Here is a 21,561-nt window from a genome sequence, read left to right on the forward strand (position 1 = left end):
TATTTACTGCACTATGCAGGGCTATATTGAATAGGACAGGGGAGAGACTATCACCTTGCTTCATGCCTTTAATAATGTCAAAGCTTTCATTTGTTCTGCTAAGGACCTTCTCTTATCTCTGTCATTGTCATTCTGATTAGTCTTATTAGTTTAGCACATATATCAAGTTCTTCCAGTACTCTGCATAGCTCTTGCCGATTTATGCTGTCAAAGGCGTGTTTGAAGTCAACGAATAGGAATTGCAGACCTATATCATATTCACAGAACTTTTCCATCATTTGTCTTCTCACAAATATTCGATCAGTTGTTCCTCTGTCTGGTCGAAAGCCACACTGATATTCCAATAGTATGGCTTCTGCACACTTTTGTATCTTTTTGTTTAATATACTTGTGAAGATCTTATAAGCTGTGCTTAGGAGTGTTATACCTCTATAGTTTTCACATGCTGTTCTGTTTCCCATATATCTGATATTAACGTGTGTAGTTCCTTTATTACAGCCTCACCACCAGCTTTTATTAATTCAACGATCATGCTCTCTTCCCCTGGGGCTTGATTGTTTTCTAACCTGTGCACAGCCTGGGAGACCTCTTGTAGAGTTAGATTTTTTGCCTCATTGGTATCACTGTCCACTTCCAGCTCCACTCTTTCCTCCTGTGCGGCTGTCTCTTCATCTTGTAAGCTGGTGCTTAGTACATCCTTGAAAGACTCAGCCCATCTTGCCACTATCTATTCTTCCACCCTTATCATTTTCTCATCTTTACTGGAACAGGCCACTGTTTTTGGCTGGAAGCTATTCTTCATTTTGCCTACAACATGATAGAACATTCTCGTTTCACTCTGTTCCTTTAACTCTTCTAGTTCTTGAAATTTCTTCTTAGTCCACTCTCTTTTCTTTCTCTTGTGGTCTGTTAGCTCTTCTTAATTATCTATATTGTTCCACTTTATGTCTGGTTTCTCTCTGTTGCACTTTGTTCTTACCCTGTTCTTTTCCTCTACTGTTGACCTGGAATCTTCATAAAACCATTCCTGGGTTCTTCTTTTCCTTCTTATGACTATTATTTCCTCTGCAGCATCTTTAATGGATTTTTCAATCCTGTTCCACCTTCCATCTACTCCTACTGGGGTCTCTTCATTGCTCAACTTTCTGCTTATTGTTACTTGGCATTTTTTTTCTTTTTACTTCATCAGTGATTTTCAGTTTGTCTGTATTCCATTTCATCATCGTTACTATTCTGTTGCCATTTGTTAGTGACAGGCTCTCTCTCAAGACTGATTTTATCGCAAAGTGGTCTTGTCTGAGTTACAGGTTTGGTCCTCTACAGCTCCGTACATCCGTAACTGACATGGAGTGGCATGTAATCACTAAAATATGGTCAATCTGATTGACTACTCCATTCCTTAACATCTGTTTCACACAAAAATAAATAACTTTCTTCTGAGAACTTGTAGGTGGATTAATCATAGTTTTTGTTTGGAAAAAACTATTCTTTTTAAATTTCCAACATTCCAATACTAGCAACAGGATCAAACACAGTACATTAGCCAATTTTCAGCAACGATGAGGAAAGTATCCATACACTGAGTGGAGGAACCATTTGATAAATAAACATCAATGCATTACAGAAACAAGGAAAACCGAAATCAAGAAATTTAGACTTAATATATTAACTGAGCTTTTCCTTCATTTGAAGGCCCCAGGCTGTAATCTGAATACCTGAAACAGAATCTGGGGTATGAGCAGTGCACAACTGCCAGAGATCACTCACAAATTTAGGTAGGCAGGTTTCATCAAGTTCAATTAAGGAAAAAGTTTTTATCAACAATGCAGTGTAACGCATGAAATTCTGCAAAAGAAATACTGACAAGTTAGACCTTACCAGGAGAAGGAGGTTCTTGCAGTCCTGGGCTCCAGTACCTCTTGTGGGCTCTCCGTTGTGGTGTTGGAGCAACAGGCTCCGAGAAACCACTGCTATTTTCTTTTCCATCACACACAGCTCGATCAGGATTGGCAGCTTTCTTTCGAAGAGCTATAAAATACGATGGCCTGACAAATTCAGTCACAATTTAAGCACCTGCATATAATTATTTATAGCCCATACAACACACTAAGTTACAGAAAATTAACATTAAACTAAAAAGCAATATTTAGCTTTCGATTCTTTATAAATCTTGCAGAAGGTAACATTATACTAATTAATATACAATGTAGCAATTATGACAAATAAAAAGTACAAAAGTCTGGAAAATGACAGAGTAATATCAGGGGTACACCTAATATAACTACTTGGTTTTGAGCTGACAACAAAACCATTTCAAGACCTCAGTACTGGTATGTTCTGAAATGAACAATTTGGAATGATTTTTTAATACTGTGGAAAATAGATTTTCCTAAATGCATGGCAGTTTTCCACTGCAGCATAACATCAATATCTGGGAACTAGGAACCATACTTGTGTCATAAATGCACTACACATCATTGGGAAACAGTATGTTGACAGGGAATGGTTCAGGATTGTGACAAATTGTCCTTTTCCAGCTCCATAGCTGTGCCACATTATTGCATGTTGAGTGGTACTCATGTTCACTGTGATATGCCACAAAACAAATGCACCTACAAAGGGATGAAATGAGCGTTCCATTTTCTGCTGGGAGGAATTTTATTGTAGTACAAAGTTTCAAGCACCTATCAGTGTCATTCATTTTGTAGCACATTACAATCATATGTCCCATACATTAAAACAGCATTTCACCATAAAAGACAGTATATATTAAGCAATATGTACTTTATGTACTAGTTCATTATTTAAAGACAGAATAAAGATTGCATTACTTGCAGGCTGTTGTTTATATCAAAATTCTTCACTTATGAGTCTTAATGTGTACAACAACTAAAAATAAATTCTCAACAATAATTCCTTAAAAAACCCATGTGCGTCAAACAAATCACACCAAAACAAACTACAGTAAATTACCAACACACACACACACACACACACACACACACACACACACACACACACACACACACACACACACACACACAGACAGACAGAGAGAGAGAGAGAGAGAGAGAGAGAGAGAGAGAGAGAGAACTGAATTGTGAATTTCTCAGTAGTGTCTTTGCACCACAGTCCATTTAGCAGTGTTTAAAGAATGCAGCAAATTTCTTGTTATGGTGGTCTTCTGTCCAAAGACTGGTTTGATACAGCTTTCCACACTAGACTATCCAATGCAAGCTACTTCGTCTCTGTGTAACTATTGCAACCAACACCCATTTGAACCTGCTTACTGTGATCCAACTTTGGTCCCCCTGTACAATTTTCACCACCTACATTTCCCTCCATTACCAAATTGATGATTCTTTTATGGCTCGAGATGTGTCTTATTCACCAATCCTTTTTTTTAGTCAAGTTGTACCATAATTCTCTTTTATCTACACTTTAATTCAACACCACTTCATTAGTTATTCAATCTCCCTACCTAATCTTCAGCAATTTCCTGTAGCACAACACATCAAATGCTTCTACTGCTCTTCTTTTCTGAAGTGTTTACTGACCACATGTAACTCCCATAAAAGGCTACAATCGAAGCAATCATCTTTTAAAAAAACTTATTAACAGATTTATATTTGAAGTTAACAATTTTCCCTTTTTCAGAAATATCCTCACTATTGCCAGTCCGAATATCCTCTCTGCTTTGTACATCGTCAATTATTTTTAAGCCCAAATATGAAACCCATCGATTACTTTTAGTCTCTCTTTACCAACAGGAATTACCTAAGCATCACCTGATCTAAATCACCTTAACATTGTTTTACTTTTGTTGATGTTGATCTTATAACCTCTTTTCAAGACCTTATCCAACCATTCAACAGCTCTTCCACATCTTTTGCCACATCTGACAGAATTACGATGACATCGGCAAAAATTCAAAGTTTTAATTTCATCTCCCAAACTCTTAACTTCATTTCCAAATTTCTCATTGGTTTTCCTCACAACTTGCTCAATGCACCATAGTGAATAAGCCCCAAGCCTGTCACTCTTTTCTGAACTATCACTAACCTTTCATGTCTTGTAACCCTTATAGCTGCAGTACGGTTCTGTAGAAGGTGTAGATAAAGTTTCGCTCTGTGTATTTTATACATAATACCTTCATAATTTCAAAGAGTGTATTTCTGTCAGCATTGTCAAAAGTTTTCTTTAAATCTGTGAGTTTGCTTTCCTTCAACCTATTTTCTAAGATATCTTCTAGAATCAGTATTGCCATGTATATTCTTACATTTACTTGGAACCCAAACTGATACTCCTAAGCAGCTGGCTTTTACCAAGGAGCAGCAAATTTCCAGGTATTCAATATAAAATGTGGCCATCTTCTATGACATCATAAAAGTAAAACCAATAGTTAATGAGAGCATTTACATTATCATGTAAAATTACCACACAGAAGGTTTTCTCCTGACTGAAAAACTAAAAGCCAATTAAAAAATAAATTTGTTTTGAAGAAACATCCTTTGGTTTTCACATGTACTCTGCTCTAGTCACAAAGCAAACAGCCTAGAAACACAATAATCTGCAGATTACCTTGGCACAGCAGACTAATAGCTTGCAAATACCAGTTGTCCTCTCATTCATCAGAATAGTTATAGAATATGCATACACATGTGGTAGGATGTCTAAGTCACCACGCGTGAGCCATATCATGTCATCACACTCTTACAGAAATGTCAGTAATTGAAGTTCCAGTTTCAAAATGCTGTAGAAACAGAACCACTGCTCAGAATGACATCAAATGGGAACAGCCTATTATTGATGCAAGCACAGAAAATTGTGGAATAAAAAAAACTTTAATGAAAAATTGACCAATAGATGTAGCGGTAAGCATTTTAATGTAAAAGGGATCGACTACAGAAGAGAGATGAATCGCAGTACGATTGCTACAGTTTGAGCTGTACATTACACCATCTGTGCCATTCAATGTTTGTGACTGCACATTTTCAGCAGTCAACAGTTGTGATATTACTAATAAACCCATCCATCACTGCAAAGTCGTACAATATTGAATGGGAAAAATAAGTTTTTAATTGTCTTGGGACCAAAAACTGCTTTAAAAGCAAAATGAAATCGGTTTCTAATTGGCAGACTGGTGCAACACATGTTCAATATGCTGTCCTCCATTTTCAGCCCCAAGTTGAAATCAAGAAACAGCATGTTCCACAACAGACTGGAAAGTCTCAGGGCTAATGTAAAGAATGTGTTGCACAAATTGTGCCCTCAATTCAGCTATGCTTGTAATTGGAGCACTGAACACGACATCCTTCAGATACCCCACAGCCAGAAGTCACGCAGATTTTAGATCACGTGATCTGGTCATCCATACTGTAGGGAAATAACAGCTGATAATTCTAGCATTTTTAAAATGCCATTGCAGCAGTCGCTTCACTGACTGTGCAGTGTGAGAAGGAGTGCTGTCTTGCATAAAAATTATCCTATGAATGCATCCTCACTGTTAAACGGCTGGAATTATGTTGGTGTGCAGAAGACTCTCACGGTACGTACCAGTGACAGGATAGGTAACAGACTCAGCAGAACTCATCTCCTACAAAAAATATATGCCTATAATAAATCAACACCACACAACCACCTTTGCAGAACATAGTACTACCAGTTGATATGTATATGGATTTTCAACTGCCCATATTCTGCATTTTGAGCTGTCCTTGGAGATGGAAATGGGCTTCGTTTATGCACTGAATGTGCCATGCTAGTTATTGTCCATGTTCACACAAACATGAAATTTCAGAGCGAACATTTGTCTTGCTTGCTAGGCAGCAGAAAACAATTTCTCAAAGTGGATGATTTTGTTTGCATAGCAATGCAGGATGTTTCGTAGGATTTTATGCACCGTACTCATACGCATGTCCAATGCTCAGGCAAGTCCCCATGCACTGCACGTTTGTACACCACCATTTGACCCCTCCTGCAATGCTGTGGCCACATCTTTGACGGGCTTCAGAGCAACTGCTTTCCTCTTTCTGGCACATTGAATTTCAAAAGTACCTGTGTTTTCAAATTTTGTAATCATTTTCTCCAGGCCCTTAGCAGAAATCGCACTAATACCTGTTCTCATGCCAAGGAGTGGCTGGAACTTCTGCAGGGTTACTAGTCCACAGTCACAGTTTTTATAAAAGAGCTTTATTAGCTGCACGTGATCCTTCACGGAGACAGGAAAATTGCGTATATCATATGTTAACTGATTAACAGCCGTGCACCATGCGTCTGTTGATGTGCATAATCTGACACTTATTGGTAAATTTTTCATCAAGGTGTTTTTTTTTCTCTATGGCTTTCCCCCATGTCTATAATATGCTGTTGGAATTCGACGTCATTCCGAAGAGTGGCTCTCTTTCTACAGCATTTTGAAACTGTAACTTTATTTACGGACACCCTCTATTATCACAAGTTGTTCATTATGTTACCAATTTTAGAGCTACGATTCCTATTCCATTATTCACATCTTGAGAATAAGGAGCAGAACATATTTTAATGGTACAAATGTGGATAATATGGTGGCTCAAGGAAAAAATTTGATTATCACTTGTTAACTTTCAGCAACACATGGTCAGAATATGACCTGGAGTCTTAATAAAGAAGCCTTATTCTATTTTTGGTATTGTGTGTTACGGAGGGAATTAGATGCAATTTTTAATTTTGCAGATTTACGAGACGATTTTCATTAGATAAGTTTGCTTTGGTTGACATTAGTATGAGTTATCTGTAGAATGCCAGTGATTATTGATAAGACACCAAAAGAATTGCAGAATGATGTGACAAAATAATATATCACAGAAACAAAAATAATCTGGAAAAAGCATAAAATCCATTGTAAAATAAATACCAGACTTTTTACAACTGTCATATTCCCTGAAGGGAGGTGTGCAGTTGTAGTAGTAGTAGTAGTAGTAGTAGTAGTAGTAGTAGTAGTAAGGAATACAAATGTCTCGGTGGAGAAGTAGTACCAACAGCATCTTGAAAGTACAAGTGATCACTCACTTTTGTAACAGCACAAACAACAAGACTTATATCAAGTGTACTTTAAATGCTATCCTCTCTCGTGGACACTGTATCCTCTACAGGAATTACAGGATCTATTATTACTTGGCCCCTCGGCATGAGAGTAGGAAGACAGGGACCAGAGTGGACACAGGTTGTTACACCTACCCTCTAACCAACAATTTGAAGTGCTGTCTTCCATTGAAACCAAAACTAAGTCCGTGAGACTCACTTCACCTGTTGGAAAACCTTCTCTGTCACAAGTCAAGAAAAGGAGGCAAACACACAAGGGTAAGGGTTTATTAACCGTCGGCAATTTGAACATATAGTGAACAATAGTATTCCTTACGGAAATGACAGCTAGGGATTGGAAGGAAAACCAGGTGCACTCAGTGTATTTCCCTGGTGGCTATTCTGGCAGCCACAGAGGGAACAGGGTGCAACCAACTGCAAATTATGGCACATGTTGGAATAAATTATGCCTGTCACCTGGACTCCAAGGTCATACTTGGATCATTCCAGTGACTGGCAGAGAAGGTTGTGATGGCCAGTTCTGCACATGGACTTTCAACAAAACTCACGATTTGCAGTATTGATCCAGAACTGATCTCTGTTCCTTGGTCCTGAGTCAACTGCAAGACTTGAACCAGATACTTCAAAGGTTCTGTGACTTCTTGAACTTACACTATAAGGTTGAGAATTCTAGGGACCCTTAATGGTTCAGAGATGCACTACATGAGAGAGCTTGCAAACCATGTAGCTGACACTGTGTGGGGTGCACACAAAGTTTGTTTAGATTAGGCGACTTTCCATCCAATCTGGTTAATAATAGCTGCAGAAGACCCAGAATTAAAAGAATTATAAGTTTCCCCTACAGGCAAGAGTGTTAAAATCCTAATGATTAACTACCGAAGCAACAGAGTGCCAGAGTTTGAAGCACTCCTAAAAACAGTGGAGCACACACAATGCTTCGGTATGAAATTGATAGCAGTGAGATTTTGGGGGAAAACTTAAGTGTACATCAGAAGGATAGGTTAATAGTAAACTGAGTGGTGTATTTGTTACAGTAGACAAGAAACTGAAATCCACTGAGGTAGAAACTGTAGCTGCATGTCAGATCGTTTGGACAAGACACAGTATCAGGGTTAAGCAAATAGTTAAAATTGTATACTTCTGACAACAACCAGACTCGCCTCCAGATGTAACCAAATACGGAAAACCTCAGTTATACTGTAGTCATTGGAGGAGACTTTAATCATCCAACAGTCAAATGGGAAAATGATGGCTTTTTAAGTGGTGGGAATTATAATATATCCTGTGGAACATTACTAAATGCCTACAGGTAGTTCAGTACCCCACTCATGGCGGAAATATATTGAATCTAAAGGCAATAAGGAGACCTGGCCGCTGAGGACATCACACTGAAATAGATATCAGTGACCCGGAGGCAGTTTTAAGATCAATCCATGTTCATCCAAGTACAAAGTGCACCTAAAACAAGTAGAATGATTTCCATGTCCAGCAAACTACATAAAGAGGCAGTAATATCATATCTCAATGAGAAAATCTAAGATTTAGCTCTGGAAAGGAACTTATAGAAGAATTCTTGTTCATCTTTGAAATAATAGTTGATGATACACCTACTAGAACAGTTCATGATAGGAAGGACCCTGAAGGGTACAAAAATAACCTTCTAAAATAACAGACTACAGCACAGTATATGCAAAACAAGGCATAGGGCTATAAAAATTGTGATATTGAATGAAAAGTGTTTTATTGTCATACACAAAGCCTTCAATGATTACTGTAACAGAATATTATCAAAAGATTTTTCACAAACCCAAAGAAATTCTGGTGATATTTAAATGCTGTTAGTGGTGGCAAAGATGATGTCCAGCACTCTTGGATGTAACAAGAATTGAAATCAAGGGTAGCAGAACTAAAGCAGAAATACTGGACTGTTTTCAAATGTTCCTTACAAAAACCATTACTCAGGGTCACCTGATGCAATCAACTTATTTCCAGAGCAGTCCATATCCACTGTGTCCGAGGGCGAGAGCTGGGTCCTCAGGGGACGTCAGAATCTCCACTTCACTCTCAGACACAGAGCTTGTAGGTAGTGATGGTGCGGGTGCAACCACAGTGCCTTGGTTCTTGGGGATCCTTTTCTTGTTTGGTTTCTCTCACTGCTCCTAAGGCTTCACCGATTCGGTCTCAGGGACTCAGGAGGACCCTGAAGCCCTACGACCAGCTAACTGTGGTTGCTTCAGCCACTGGTGGGTGTCAGCTTTGTCACTTGTATGAATGTGGGAAGGGAGTGACCCAAAGGACCCCTTCCTAGTGAGAGGAGCCGAAGAATTTGCATGCTTCCCTGGCTTAGAAGTGGGGACGGACATCCCCAATGGTTGGGGGGGGGGGGGGGGGGGGGAGTGTTGCTCCCAAAGTAGGTGGTGCAGGAGCAACAGGGAGGGATGTGCCGCCGCCCCCCCCCTCCCCCACTATCAAGGGGGCAGGTGTAGTCTTCCAGTTCTGAAAGGTGACTGGGGTTGGTGGAACTGATGGGGCCAGAACTGTTGTAGCGGCGGCATGAGACGATGTCATACGTATAGGATGTAGGCGTTCAAATGTCCTCTTAGCTTCAGGGTAGGTCAGTCGGTCCAGGGTCTTGTACTCCGTGATTTTCATTTCTTTCTGGAGAATCCTGCAGCCTGGCGAGCAAGGCGAATGGTGCTCTCCACAGTTGACACAGATAGGAGGTGGGGCACATGGACCACATGGAGTATTTGGATGTGATGGGAGTCCACAATCTCGACATGTGATGCCGGAAGTACGGCGGTAACACATATGGCCGAACTTCCAGCATTTGAAGCACCGCACTGGGGGAGGGATATATGGCTTTACATCACAGTGGTGGACCATCACCTTGATCTTCTCAGGTAATGTGTCACCCTTGAGGGCCAAGATGAAAGCACCAGTGGTAACCTGATTATCTCTCGGATCTCGGTGGATGCGCTGGACAAAATGTACACCTCGTCGCTCTAAATTAGCGCGCAGCTTATTGTCAGACTGCAAAAGAAGGTCCCTGTGAAATTTGATACCCTGGACCATATTTAAGCTCTTATGGGGTGTGCTGGTAACAGAAATATCCCCCAGCTTGTCACAAATGAGTAATGCCCGTGGCTGGGCAGAGGATGCGGTTTTGATCAAGACTCACTCAGATCGCATTTTGGACAATCCCTCCACCTCCCCAATTTTGTCCTCTAAATGCTCAACAAAAAATGAGGCTTCATCGTCATGAAAAATGCCCCATCAGCTCGTGAACATACAAGGTACTGGGGTGAATAAGATCCGCTGCCTCCCATGGCGTGGCCAAGCAGGAAAATGTTTTGGGGTCATGTGTCTGTGCACTAAATTGAGTGCTGGGCCGCTTGGAGACTGCTGGTGTTTGACCAACAGCAATGATGGCTTAGTACGCTTCATGGCGTATCATCCACCTTGATGCCACCCACTCCAATCAGGGGCCCTCCCCTTTGGCACTACCCAGCCTCAGCAAGGGCCACCTGGCAGGATGGCCATTGCTGGGAGTCCTGATGCTCCATGGTTGGTTTAAAGGCGGGAGAAGGGACCAAACTACAAGGTCTCTGTCCCTTGTTCCTAATAAAACAATGCCACAAGTGTGCAAATAAAATGGACAAAACATATAACACAAAACGGAAAGAAATGAAAAGCCACAAGAACAAAGGGAAGACAATGAACACTAAAAGGAACAAAAGAGGACAAGAAAACAACAGAGAGATGCTAGAAACAGTAGAGAGTAAAACATGAAAGCAGATTACAGTGGGTGGCCAACCACAAGAATAAAAAGGGAAAGCCAGCCACTCTGCAACACATTAAAACCTCCACCCTAAAAGCATAGGGTGGAGGACACAGAGGGACATGCGCTAAAACCTACATAGAAGTATAAAACCCACTCTCACGGATAAAACATAAAACTAAAGCTGCTGTGGAGGCATTGTCGCCCAACACCAAAGGCAGGGTGCTGGGAAAGTTAAAAGTCTGCCGCAGAGCGGCTGAAAGTGGGCAGTCCAGCAAGAGGTGGACGACTGTCATTTGCGAGCCACAGCGACACTGAGGTGGGTCCTCACGGCAGAATAGGTAACATGCGTTAGCCACGTATGGCCAAAGCGGAGCTAGCAGAAGACAACTGATTCCCTGAGAAAGGCCTGCATGGAAGACTTCCACACATTCATAGTCTCCTTAAGGACATGCAGTTTGTTCTGCATGCTGTTATGCCATTCCGTTTCCCAAAGCCGGAAAACCCTGCGGTGTAAGACAGAACGCAGGTCAGCTTCGGATATGCCTATCTCCAGAAGTGGTTTCCACGTCACCTGTTTGGCCAGCCTGTTGGCAAGTTCGTTGCCAGGGATTCAGACGTGTCCTGGGGTCCACACAACATCACGGAACGGCGGGACTGTTCCAGGGCGTAGATGGACTCCTGAATGGACATTACCAGAGGGTGGCAAGGATAGCACTGGTCGATAGCTTAAACGCTGCTCCAAGAGTCAGTACACAGGAGAAATGACTCGCCAGGGCATGAGCAGGTGTACTCAAGAGCACGAGAGATGGTCACCAGCACTGCAGCCAACTGGCAAGGAGTGCTGCTCAATACGTCCTCCATGAGCATATGCGTCCTCCATGAGCATATGCATCCTCCATGAGCATATGCATCCTCCATGAGCATATGCAAAGCCTATGTGACCATCAGCCATTGAGCCGTCGGTGTAAACTGCTTGAAAGCCCTGGAACACATCAAGAATAGAGAGGAAGTGACAGTGGAGAGCGGCGGGGTTAACGGAGTCCTTAGGGCCATGCAGCAGGTCCAGACGAAGCTGTGGTCGAGGCGTACACCATGGAGGTGTACGTCAACGGACCACAAGTAGAGGTGGTAAAGGGAAGGGCTCCAGTTCGGAGAGAAGGGACCGCAAGTGAACTGCAATTGTTTGCCCTGAACTGGGCTGCCAATGCAGGAGATGGACTGCCGAGGGTGGGAAAAGGAGACAGTAATTTGGAACTACGAATGTGTGCTGCGTAAATGGCGAGCAGTTGCGCATGTCTGATCTGCAGTGGAGGGACACAAGCCTCCACCAGCACGCTGGTCACCGGACTCATCCTAAAAGCTCCTGTCACTAATCAATCCCCACAGTGGTGCACAGGGTCGAGTAAGTACAATGCTGAAGGCACTGACGAACCATAAACCACACTCCCATAGTCAATTCAGAAAAGGACAAGGGCTCTGTAGAGCTGCTGCAGCATACAGCGATCTGCAACCCAATTGGTGTTGCTCAGGCAACTGAGGGCATTAAGGTGCTGCCAGCAATTCTGCTTAAGCTAACAAAGATGAGGGAGCCAAGTCAATCGAGCATTGAAAACCAGTCCCAGGAATTGATATGTCTCCGTTGCAGTGAGTGGATCGTCATTAAGATACAGTGCGAATTCTGGGACTCCATTCTCCTGGATGTAGACGGAACTATGGGAGTCACCAACTTCGACACGGAAAGTATGGTGTGACAGGACGTTTCAGATAAAAATCAGGAGTGGTCCTCGGCCCCCACTCATACAATGTGGCAAGGATATCATGTCACCAAATCATGTTGTATGCTTTACGTAAGTCAAAAAAGACGGCAATCAGACGTTGCCATCTGGAAAAGGCTGTTTGGATGGCAGACTCAATGGATCCAAGGTTATCAGTGGTAGAGCGGCCCTGGCGGAAGCCACCCTGCCATGAAGCCAACAAGCCACGTGACTCCAGAACCCAACCCAACTGCCGATATACCATACGTTCCAGCAGCTTACAAAGAATGTTGGTGAGGCTGATGGGCAAATAGTTATCCACATTAAGTGGGTTTTTACCAGGTTTGAGTACCAGAATGATGGTGCTCTCCCGTCACTACGATGGAAAGACACCATCGCACCAGATGCGGTTGAAGATGAAGAGAAGATGTCACTTGTAGTCAGATGAGAGATGTTTAGTCATGTGATCACGCCCAGGAGCTGTGTCAGGGCATCATGCAAAGGCACTGAGGAGCTCACACTCTGTAAATGGGGCATTAGAAGATTCACTGCAGCATGTGGTGAATGAGAGGAAGTTCTCCAATGCAGAGGCTCGGGCAAAGTGCTCGGCAATCGTGTTTGCGTCGGTACATAATTTGCCATTTATGGTAACACCAGGGACAGCTGTCGGGGCCTGCTACCCTAAAAGACGTTCGATCCTTGCCCAGACTTGGGAAGGTGACGTGTGGCACCCAACGGTGGAGACATATCTCTCCCAACACTCCTGCTTTCATTGTTTGATAAGGTAGTGAGGTACACAGCTGTTTAAAGGCTATGCTCCAGGGAAGGGTGCCGCTTATGCCACCGTAGAGTTCGCCGATGCTCCTTAATTGCTTCAGCGACTTCCGGCGACCACCAAGGGACTGCCTTATGCCTCGGGTACCCTAAAGAGCGAGGGATTGTGTTTTCTGCTGCACAAACAATTGTGTTAGTCACCTGCTCAACCATCACATCGATGTTACCAAGTGGGGAGATTCAGCAGTGAAAGTTCCCCAGTCTGCCTTGTTCAAAGCCCATCTGGGCAGGCGTCCGTGCGCCTGATGCTGGGGCAGTGACAGGAAGATGGGGAAGTGGTCACTACCATACAGGTCGTCATGTGCTCTCCAGTGGTTAGATGGGAGAAGTCCTGAGCGGCAAAGTGATAAATCAATGGCCGAGTAACTACCATGAGCTACACTGAAATGTGTGACAGTCGCAACATTTAAGAGGCAGAGGTGGAATTGCGACAGTAAAGTTTCGACATCTCTGCCTCAGCTAGTAAGCATGGTACCACCCCACAAGGGATTATGGGCATTAAAATCTCCCGGAAGTAGGAAAGGTTTAGGGAGTTGATCAGTCAGCGCAGCTAATACATTCAGGGGTACTGTACCACCTGGAGGAAGATATACATTGCAAACAGTTATTTCCTGTGCCATCCCTATTCTGACAGTCACAGCTTCAAGAGGGATTTGAAGGGGCACATGTTCACTACAGATTGAGTTTATGACATAAACGCAAACTCCACCTGACACTCGATTATAGTCACTACGGCTCCTGTAATATCCCTTAAAGCCGTAGAGGGCAATGCAGGTAGCAGTTGTAAAGCTTAACAGTTGCCGTAGCTCAGCCAGGCGGTGGAAGAAACCTCCGACATTCCACTGGAGGATGACTTCGTGAGACTGGGAAGGCATGGAACATTCAATGATGCAGTTTACGCCTCAGAGTCACCTGCTGCCACCGATTTATTGCCTGAGCAGTCTATATCCATTGTGTCTGAGGGTCTGGCGAGATCTAGGTCCTAAGCGGACGCCAAAATCTCCACCCCATCCTCAGCCACAGAGCTTGTAGGTAGCCGTAGTGTGGGTGCCACCACAATTTCCTTGGTCTTAGGGATTTTCTTTTTGGATTTCTCTCGCTGCTCCTTGGGTTTCCCTGGCTGGGAGGACATCACTAGCTCAGTCTCCGGGACTGAGGATGAGCGTCAAGCCCTACGACCAGCTGCTTTTGGGATCTCCAGCCACTGGCAAGTGTCGTCTTTCCCACTAGATGAACCCTGGCAAGGGAGTGACCCAAGGGACCCCTCCCTAGCAAGAGAAGCCATATAAGACTTACACTTCTCTGGCTTAGAAGTGGGGACAGATGCCCCAGATAGTTTTGGGGGGGGGGGGGGGTTGCTCCCAAAGTAGGTGGTGCAGGAGCAACAGGGAGGGAAATGGACCCCCCCGCCATCAAGGGGGCATTGTAGTCTTCCAGCTCCGAGAGGTGACCTGGGTTGGTGGAGCTGATGGTGCTAGAACTTTTGTAGTGGCAGCATAAGACAATGTCATACGCAGGCGTTCAAATTTTCTGTTAGCCCCAGTGTAGGTCAGTCTGTCCAGGGTCTTGTACTCCATGATTTTTCCCTTCTTTCTGGAGAATCCTGCAGTCAGGCGAGCAGGGCGAATGGTGCTTTCCGCAGTTGACACAGATGGGAGGTGGGGCACATGGTGCATTGGGATGTGATGCGAATCCGCAATCCCAGCATGTGACACTGGAAGTACAGTGGGAAGACATATGGCCGAACTTCCAGCACTTAAAGCACCGCATCGGGGGAGGTATCTAGGGCTTTACATTACACCAGTAGACCATCACCTTGACCTCCTCAGGCAATGTATCACCCTCAAAGGCTAAGATGAAAGCACTGGTGGCTACCTTATCATCCTTCGGACTACAGTGGACACACTGGACAAAATGTGCACCTCGCCGCTCTAAATTGGCAGGCAACTCAACATGCCCCCCCAATGTCCATCGGGATTTACACATGAAACCATACAAAATTCAGCTACTGCATGCTCTACGTGAAGGTGACAATATGTGAAGTTCTGTAATTTTGTTCTTGGCAAGATGGACGATGACAGTTTTCTTCCATACTTAGCATTTCATGATGAGGCAAACTCCAGTTTAAATGATTAAATGAAAAGGTGACCTGTTATGATGTGAGAGAATAGGGGGTGCAGAACAACCACAAAACTGTACAACATGTGGGAGACTATCCAAAAATTAATATGATTTGTGCAGTTTCACGGGAAAAGGTACGTGGCCCATTTCTCTTTACCATCAACACTGTTACAGAAAGCACATATCTCAAAATGCTTGAGAACTTTTCTTTTCCCCCAGTTAGAGACTGATTCAAACAACTTCACTTACCAACGGCATTGGGCACCACCACTGCACTGCCATCTGGAAGTACGAGTACAGGAATTTTTAGATCAAACGATTACTGAACGATGGATCGGTTGCACTGGACCAAAGCAGGAAAACTAAAGAATTTGATGGATGAATTAGATAAACAGAAAATTTTAGTAGCAGGACTGCAGGAAATGAGAAATACTACAGAAGAATCATTCAAATCACAAGGCTACAGACTTTACAATTGGAAACCTGAGATAAGGGTTATGAAAGAATGTCCCCAATTTGAAACTAGATTTATAGTCAATGTGAAAATAATAGATTCAATTATCGATTTTCAAGCCATCTCCCCTAGAATTGGAACTCTGAGTTTAAAAACATCCAACAAAATTTATACCATAATTGTGCCCATCCCCATACTAATGAAAAGAATTCTCTAACAAAAAGCAGGAAAGAAGTGGAAAAGTTTTGGGATCTTCTTGACCAAACAATAAACCAAGGACATCTTAACATTGTAAAGATCCTGTTAGGAGACTTCAATGCCCAACTCAGAAGAGAAAAGAAATACTGGGATATCATTGAGAAATGAGCTCCACATAAACAAACAAATAAGAATAGTCAAAGACTTGTTGAACTCTGTAGGGAACACAAAGTTATCTCAAAGTCCACATACTTCAAAAGAAGGCCAAACAAACTTAAAACTTGGAAACATCCTGATTGGAGAAAAGGAGAATGGCAGCTGGATCATATATTTATGGATCAATTCTTCCACAGAGAAATCTACACTGTTAAAGTATTAAGAGGGGTAGGTACAGGTTCAGATCATTACATTGTCAAAATCAAAATTAAGTTCACACCACTAAAAAAGAAACCAAAATGCAATAAATGAAAGAGGAACTTTGATCCCCACCAATTAATTAGAAATGATAAAGAAGTCACAGAAAATATAAGAATGACAGATAATTTAGAAGAACTGGTTCAAATTCTCGGGCAACAAGCAGAAAATTTAGCCCCATTGGACCTGTGTAAAAGACATGTCTGGTGAAACACAGATTGTGGCAAAATTCACGAAGAAAGACATCATGCATGGATAAAATTTCAAACACACAGAACAGAAGAAAATGTAACCAAGCTCAAAAATATCAGGAAAAAGTTCACACAAATTATCAGGCAAGCCAAGAGACAATCACAGAAAGATCTAATAGATTCAATAGAAGGAAATTACCATAAAACCAATTCCAAAGACTTTTACAAAATGTTTGGAAAACAATTACAAGAATTTGCACCTCCAACGTTAATGCTGAAAAGAGAAGATGGAAAAATGGCACATAATGACAAGGAAAATGCCAAAATCCTGGCAAAAGCATTTAGTAAACTTTTGAATTGTGAAGAACACCAGGAACTTTTAATAATTAATACAGGCACACCCACCAAGACTCCACCTGATTTCATAAATCCTCCAATAATCCAAAGGTGGAAACAGCACTCAGAGAAATGAAAAATTGTAAGGCATGCGAAGAAGACCAAGTTTTTGCACAAATGTGGAAATATGCCAGTGATACAGTACGAACATCCTTACACATAGCCCTAACAAAAAACTGGATAACATAAAAGTTTCCTGAACATTGGACCAAAGCCATAATCCACCAACTCCACAAAAAAAGGAGATAAAAGCAACCCAGATAATTACATGGGTATCTCTCTCTTAGACTGCACATACAAGATTTTCTCCAGAATCCTATACAAGAGGATCAAAGAGCAACTATAGGAAGAATTAGATGAATACCAAGGAGGCTTCAGACCTTGGAGAAGCTGTGCAGAACAGATCATAACTTTAAAATTAGCCATAATATATTACAAGAAAGGAAATAAACCTCTTGTAATAACCTTCATAATCACATGACTGTATCCATAGACATTCAATGTTAAAAACCTTAAGAAATTTCAGGCTCCGTACAAAATTAATCAAATTGATAGAACTCGCCATAACCACCTCTGTATCGAAAGTCAAGTTCAGGGGGAACTCTTAGAGCCATTCATCATAAAAACAGGTTTAAGACAAGGAGATTGTTTGGCACCCCTGCTGTTCAACTGTGCTTTAGAATACATCATGAGGGAATGGTACAAGATTAGCCCAAAGAACATCCAAATTTGAAGACCCAAAGACAAAATAAGTTTAAATTGTCTGGGATTTGCTGATGACCTTGCTCTCTTGTCCAACAGTATTCAGGAAACCAAACAACAAGTTATCTCACTGCAGGAAATAGACAGAAAATTGGTCTTGGACTATCCTTGGAAGAAAAAAATAAGTAAAAAAATAAAAATAAAATATCATCTTGATTACTGACCCATCACTTACAAACAAAATTGCCATAGGAAACCAAGAAATCAAAATTGTAGATACAATTAAATATCTAGGAGATATAACACACAACCTCAATGGAGAGCCAACATGACATAACAGAATAAACAAATTGACTAGAGTAAAATACATCACCAAGAACACCTACAACATAAAGAGCCTGTTAATAGCAACAAAATTAAAACACTACATAACAGTCACTCAACCAGAAATAACATACATAAGTGAAACCGTCTTCAAAACAACTAACACTGCACAAATAGAAAAAATACTCAAAATAGAGAGAAGAATCATCAGAACGTGCATCAACAAATCGTAACAGAAAGATGGACACTGCAGAGTAGCTACAAATGAAACAGTCTACAAGGAAATAGAACCAGTGACGAGTACAATCAGGAAGAAACACATTTCATTTTTCGGACATCTAATCAGAACACCATAGAGCAGGATCATCAGGATAATAATAGAAAAATTGTGGAATAGTAAGAACAACATTAAGTGGATTACAGAAATCAAAGAAGATATGGATGAGCTACAGATTACATTGGAAGATCTAAGAAACAAAACTGACAAAACCAGGAAACTCTCAGACAAACAAACCAGACTGCAAAGGAGAATCAACACACAGACAATAGGAAAGGTGATTTCCGACGAAGAAAGAACGATAAGATCCAACAGAATGAAGAAGTACTGGACTGACAGAAAACTGGAAAATTCTTTGTACAAAGTTGGCTACAGTGGTCCAATGAAGGCCATAAAATGTAAATAAAATAAATAATATGTGGCCAGGGGTTTAGTTAGACAATGTACGAGTTCATATATATTATACTGTAAATAAATGCTGACAAAGTTATAGTGTCTGAGAAGTATTATCAAAGAAAAGTGTGAGCCCATGTTCAATTGTTTCACTATCCAGAGTATTGACATACAGCAGTTCAATTGTTTCACTATCCAGAGTATTGACATACAGCAGTGTGATATCATTCCACTTACAAGAATATTGGTTCGTATGCTATTTTACCCCTCGTTCCTGCTTCCCAATCAATCAAACAAGACAGTGCTGCCAACCTGCCCAGGTCTTCACTTCACTTTGCTGGATAATACATTCTCTAACAGAAAGAACATTGTCCCAGCTGACAGTACTACTGAAGAATTTTAACTTCCTTGTTATGTATATTTACTATTAAAAACAGTTTTGATCACAATTTATTTATTAAGGTGGCCGGTTTCGACCACAGTAATGGTCGAAACCGGTCACCTTAATAAATAAATCGTGATCGAGACTGATTTTAATAGTAAATATTTGTAACACATTGATCACTGTCACTCCCATAATGAATTCAAAAGTAATCCTAGTTATGTTATTTAACATGGACCAGATTTTTCCAGTTTACTGTTTTGCTATGTTTATGCTTAATTAAAAAGTATACCCTGAAGTCTTACATTTTGCTGTCAACTTCTCAGCTGTTCTCTCTTCGTTTGCAACAACCACATATGTCTCTTTCAGCCTCGCATTTGCTGTTTTTGGAATTCTGACAGGTGAATCTTCCATTCCTTGGAGTCTATCGTCACAACCCTGCATAGGGGAAAGAAAAAAAATAATAATTAGAAAGCCACATATTTAACACGGTGAAAGAGAGAATGAAATCTGATCTGTGTGTCTTGAGATACCAAAAGTACTGTAACTTTAAAAAATATATTCATGTTATAATCTACAGCAGAAGTCTAATTAACTTGGATTTTGTGAAAATTCAGGAAAAGTAGCTCTGTAAGTTATTTATAAACATTGCAGACAAAAATTAACTCTGTTATTAGCTTTCTAGTTAACTTCAACAACATGATGAAATTAATTCCTTCCTTACCATGTTAGCAATGCAGAAAACAGCAGATGCTAACAGATTTGTGACAGTGACATTGGGAAATTATATATCAATTTTTTGACATGCAATATATGAAGTACTTTTTCCACATAAAAATTATTTGGCAATCTAGTTTGTTTTCTTAATTTCTGGAACTCGGTGCTTCAAGATACCAGAAGTACATAAAAACTTAAAAACAATTAAAGTAATTAAATTACGTTTGAAAGCTAATGCCATTTTCTACCAATGTACCACCCGTCATTCATCTCTGCACAGGTGCTAATTTATTTTCATTTTGAAAGATATGTCAGAAAGTGCTTGCTTTCAGACCATCTTCAATAAAGCATTACACACACACACACACACACACACACACACACAGTTACAACAGAAAATGTGCTGTATACTGTCCAAAGAACGCGAATTAATTGATTCATTTTATAAAATACTTAATCAAATTTCATTATCCTGTATACATAAGGGAAACTAAAATTGGATAAATAATCAGTCGTTAAAATACTAAATGTTGATATTCTTTACCTTAACACGGTATGTTGGACGAGATAACCTTACAGGAGAACCACGTTTCTTCTTTGCAAGAAGGAGAAGATAAGTGGAAGTATTGTAGTCATAAGGCCACTTACTCAGTGACGACCACATTTCTTCCCACGTTATTCCATGGTAATGGGCCATAATGCCAACACACGTGCGATCCATTTCATGAAACTGAAATGACACAAACATACAGTAGTTACAGATTTACACCTTGGTTAAATCTTTAAAGACATATCCATGAATGAGCATGAAAACGGCTGTATCAAGAATGGCACATTTCACTGACAAGAACACAATACCTCACATTACATCTCCATCTACATATATACTCAACAAGCTACTGCATAGCAACTGGCAGAGGGCACTTCATACCAACATTATCCATTTTCTGTCCTATTCCATTTGTGTATAGAGTGATGGAAAAATTATTGTCTATATGTCTCAGTAAGTGCCCTAATCTCCCTTTCGTTATTCTTGTAATCAGTATAAAAGATTTATGATTCAGGTAGCAGAATTGTTGCACAGCCCTCTTCAGATAGAGGTTCCTTAAATTTACCCATTTAGGTTTTGTACGAACTTTCATCTAACGATCCCTATCTATCTACATTCCCAGAACATCTATGTTACACTTTTGTATGGGCTACACTGACCTGATAGAATTCAAGCAGTCATCTGCAAAATGGCTCCATACACATTGTCTCCATACGTATTGTCATATATACTAAATAAGGACTTCAAACACTAAAACAATACTCCAATATTAATTATATTAGCTTCCTGCACATGATTTCCAATACAGATGCACTGCAGTTTCCCAGAACTCTTCCAACACATCGAAGTGCTTTATTAGTTTTCCCTAATACTCAATATTAAGTGATCATCCCATGTCATACAACCCTCTTAGATTTCTACTAAATACTTATATTATGTGACCTGCTCAAGATGTTGACCACAAATCTTGTAATGAAATACTGTCGG

At 41.0% G+C, this 21,561-nt stretch overlaps 1 protein-coding gene across 3 annotated transcripts in view; it reads right to left on the bottom strand.

Annotated features, from left to right (window-relative positions):
* LOC126284647 (maternal embryonic leucine zipper kinase-like) overlaps positions 1-21,561 on the bottom strand; it is a 401,036-nt gene that overhangs the window by 266,207 nt on the left and 113,268 nt on the right. For all 3 annotated transcript variants that reach the window (XM_049983745.1, XM_049983736.1, XM_049983756.1), the window contains 3 exons: positions 20,569-20,754; positions 19,613-19,745; positions 1,879-2,028 (listed from right to left, as the gene is read on the bottom strand). In XM_049983745.1, the coding sequence (XP_049839702.1) occupies positions 1,879-2,028; positions 19,613-19,745; positions 20,569-20,754 (469 nt within the window). The remainder of the gene's footprint in view (positions 1-1,878; positions 2,029-19,612; positions 19,746-20,568; positions 20,755-21,561) is intronic.

Source organism: Schistocerca gregaria, chromosome 1 (genome assembly GCF_023897955.1).
Source record: "Schistocerca gregaria isolate iqSchGreg1 chromosome 1, iqSchGreg1.2, whole genome shotgun sequence".
NCBI lineage: Eukaryota > Metazoa > Arthropoda > Insecta > Orthoptera > Acrididae > Schistocerca > Schistocerca gregaria.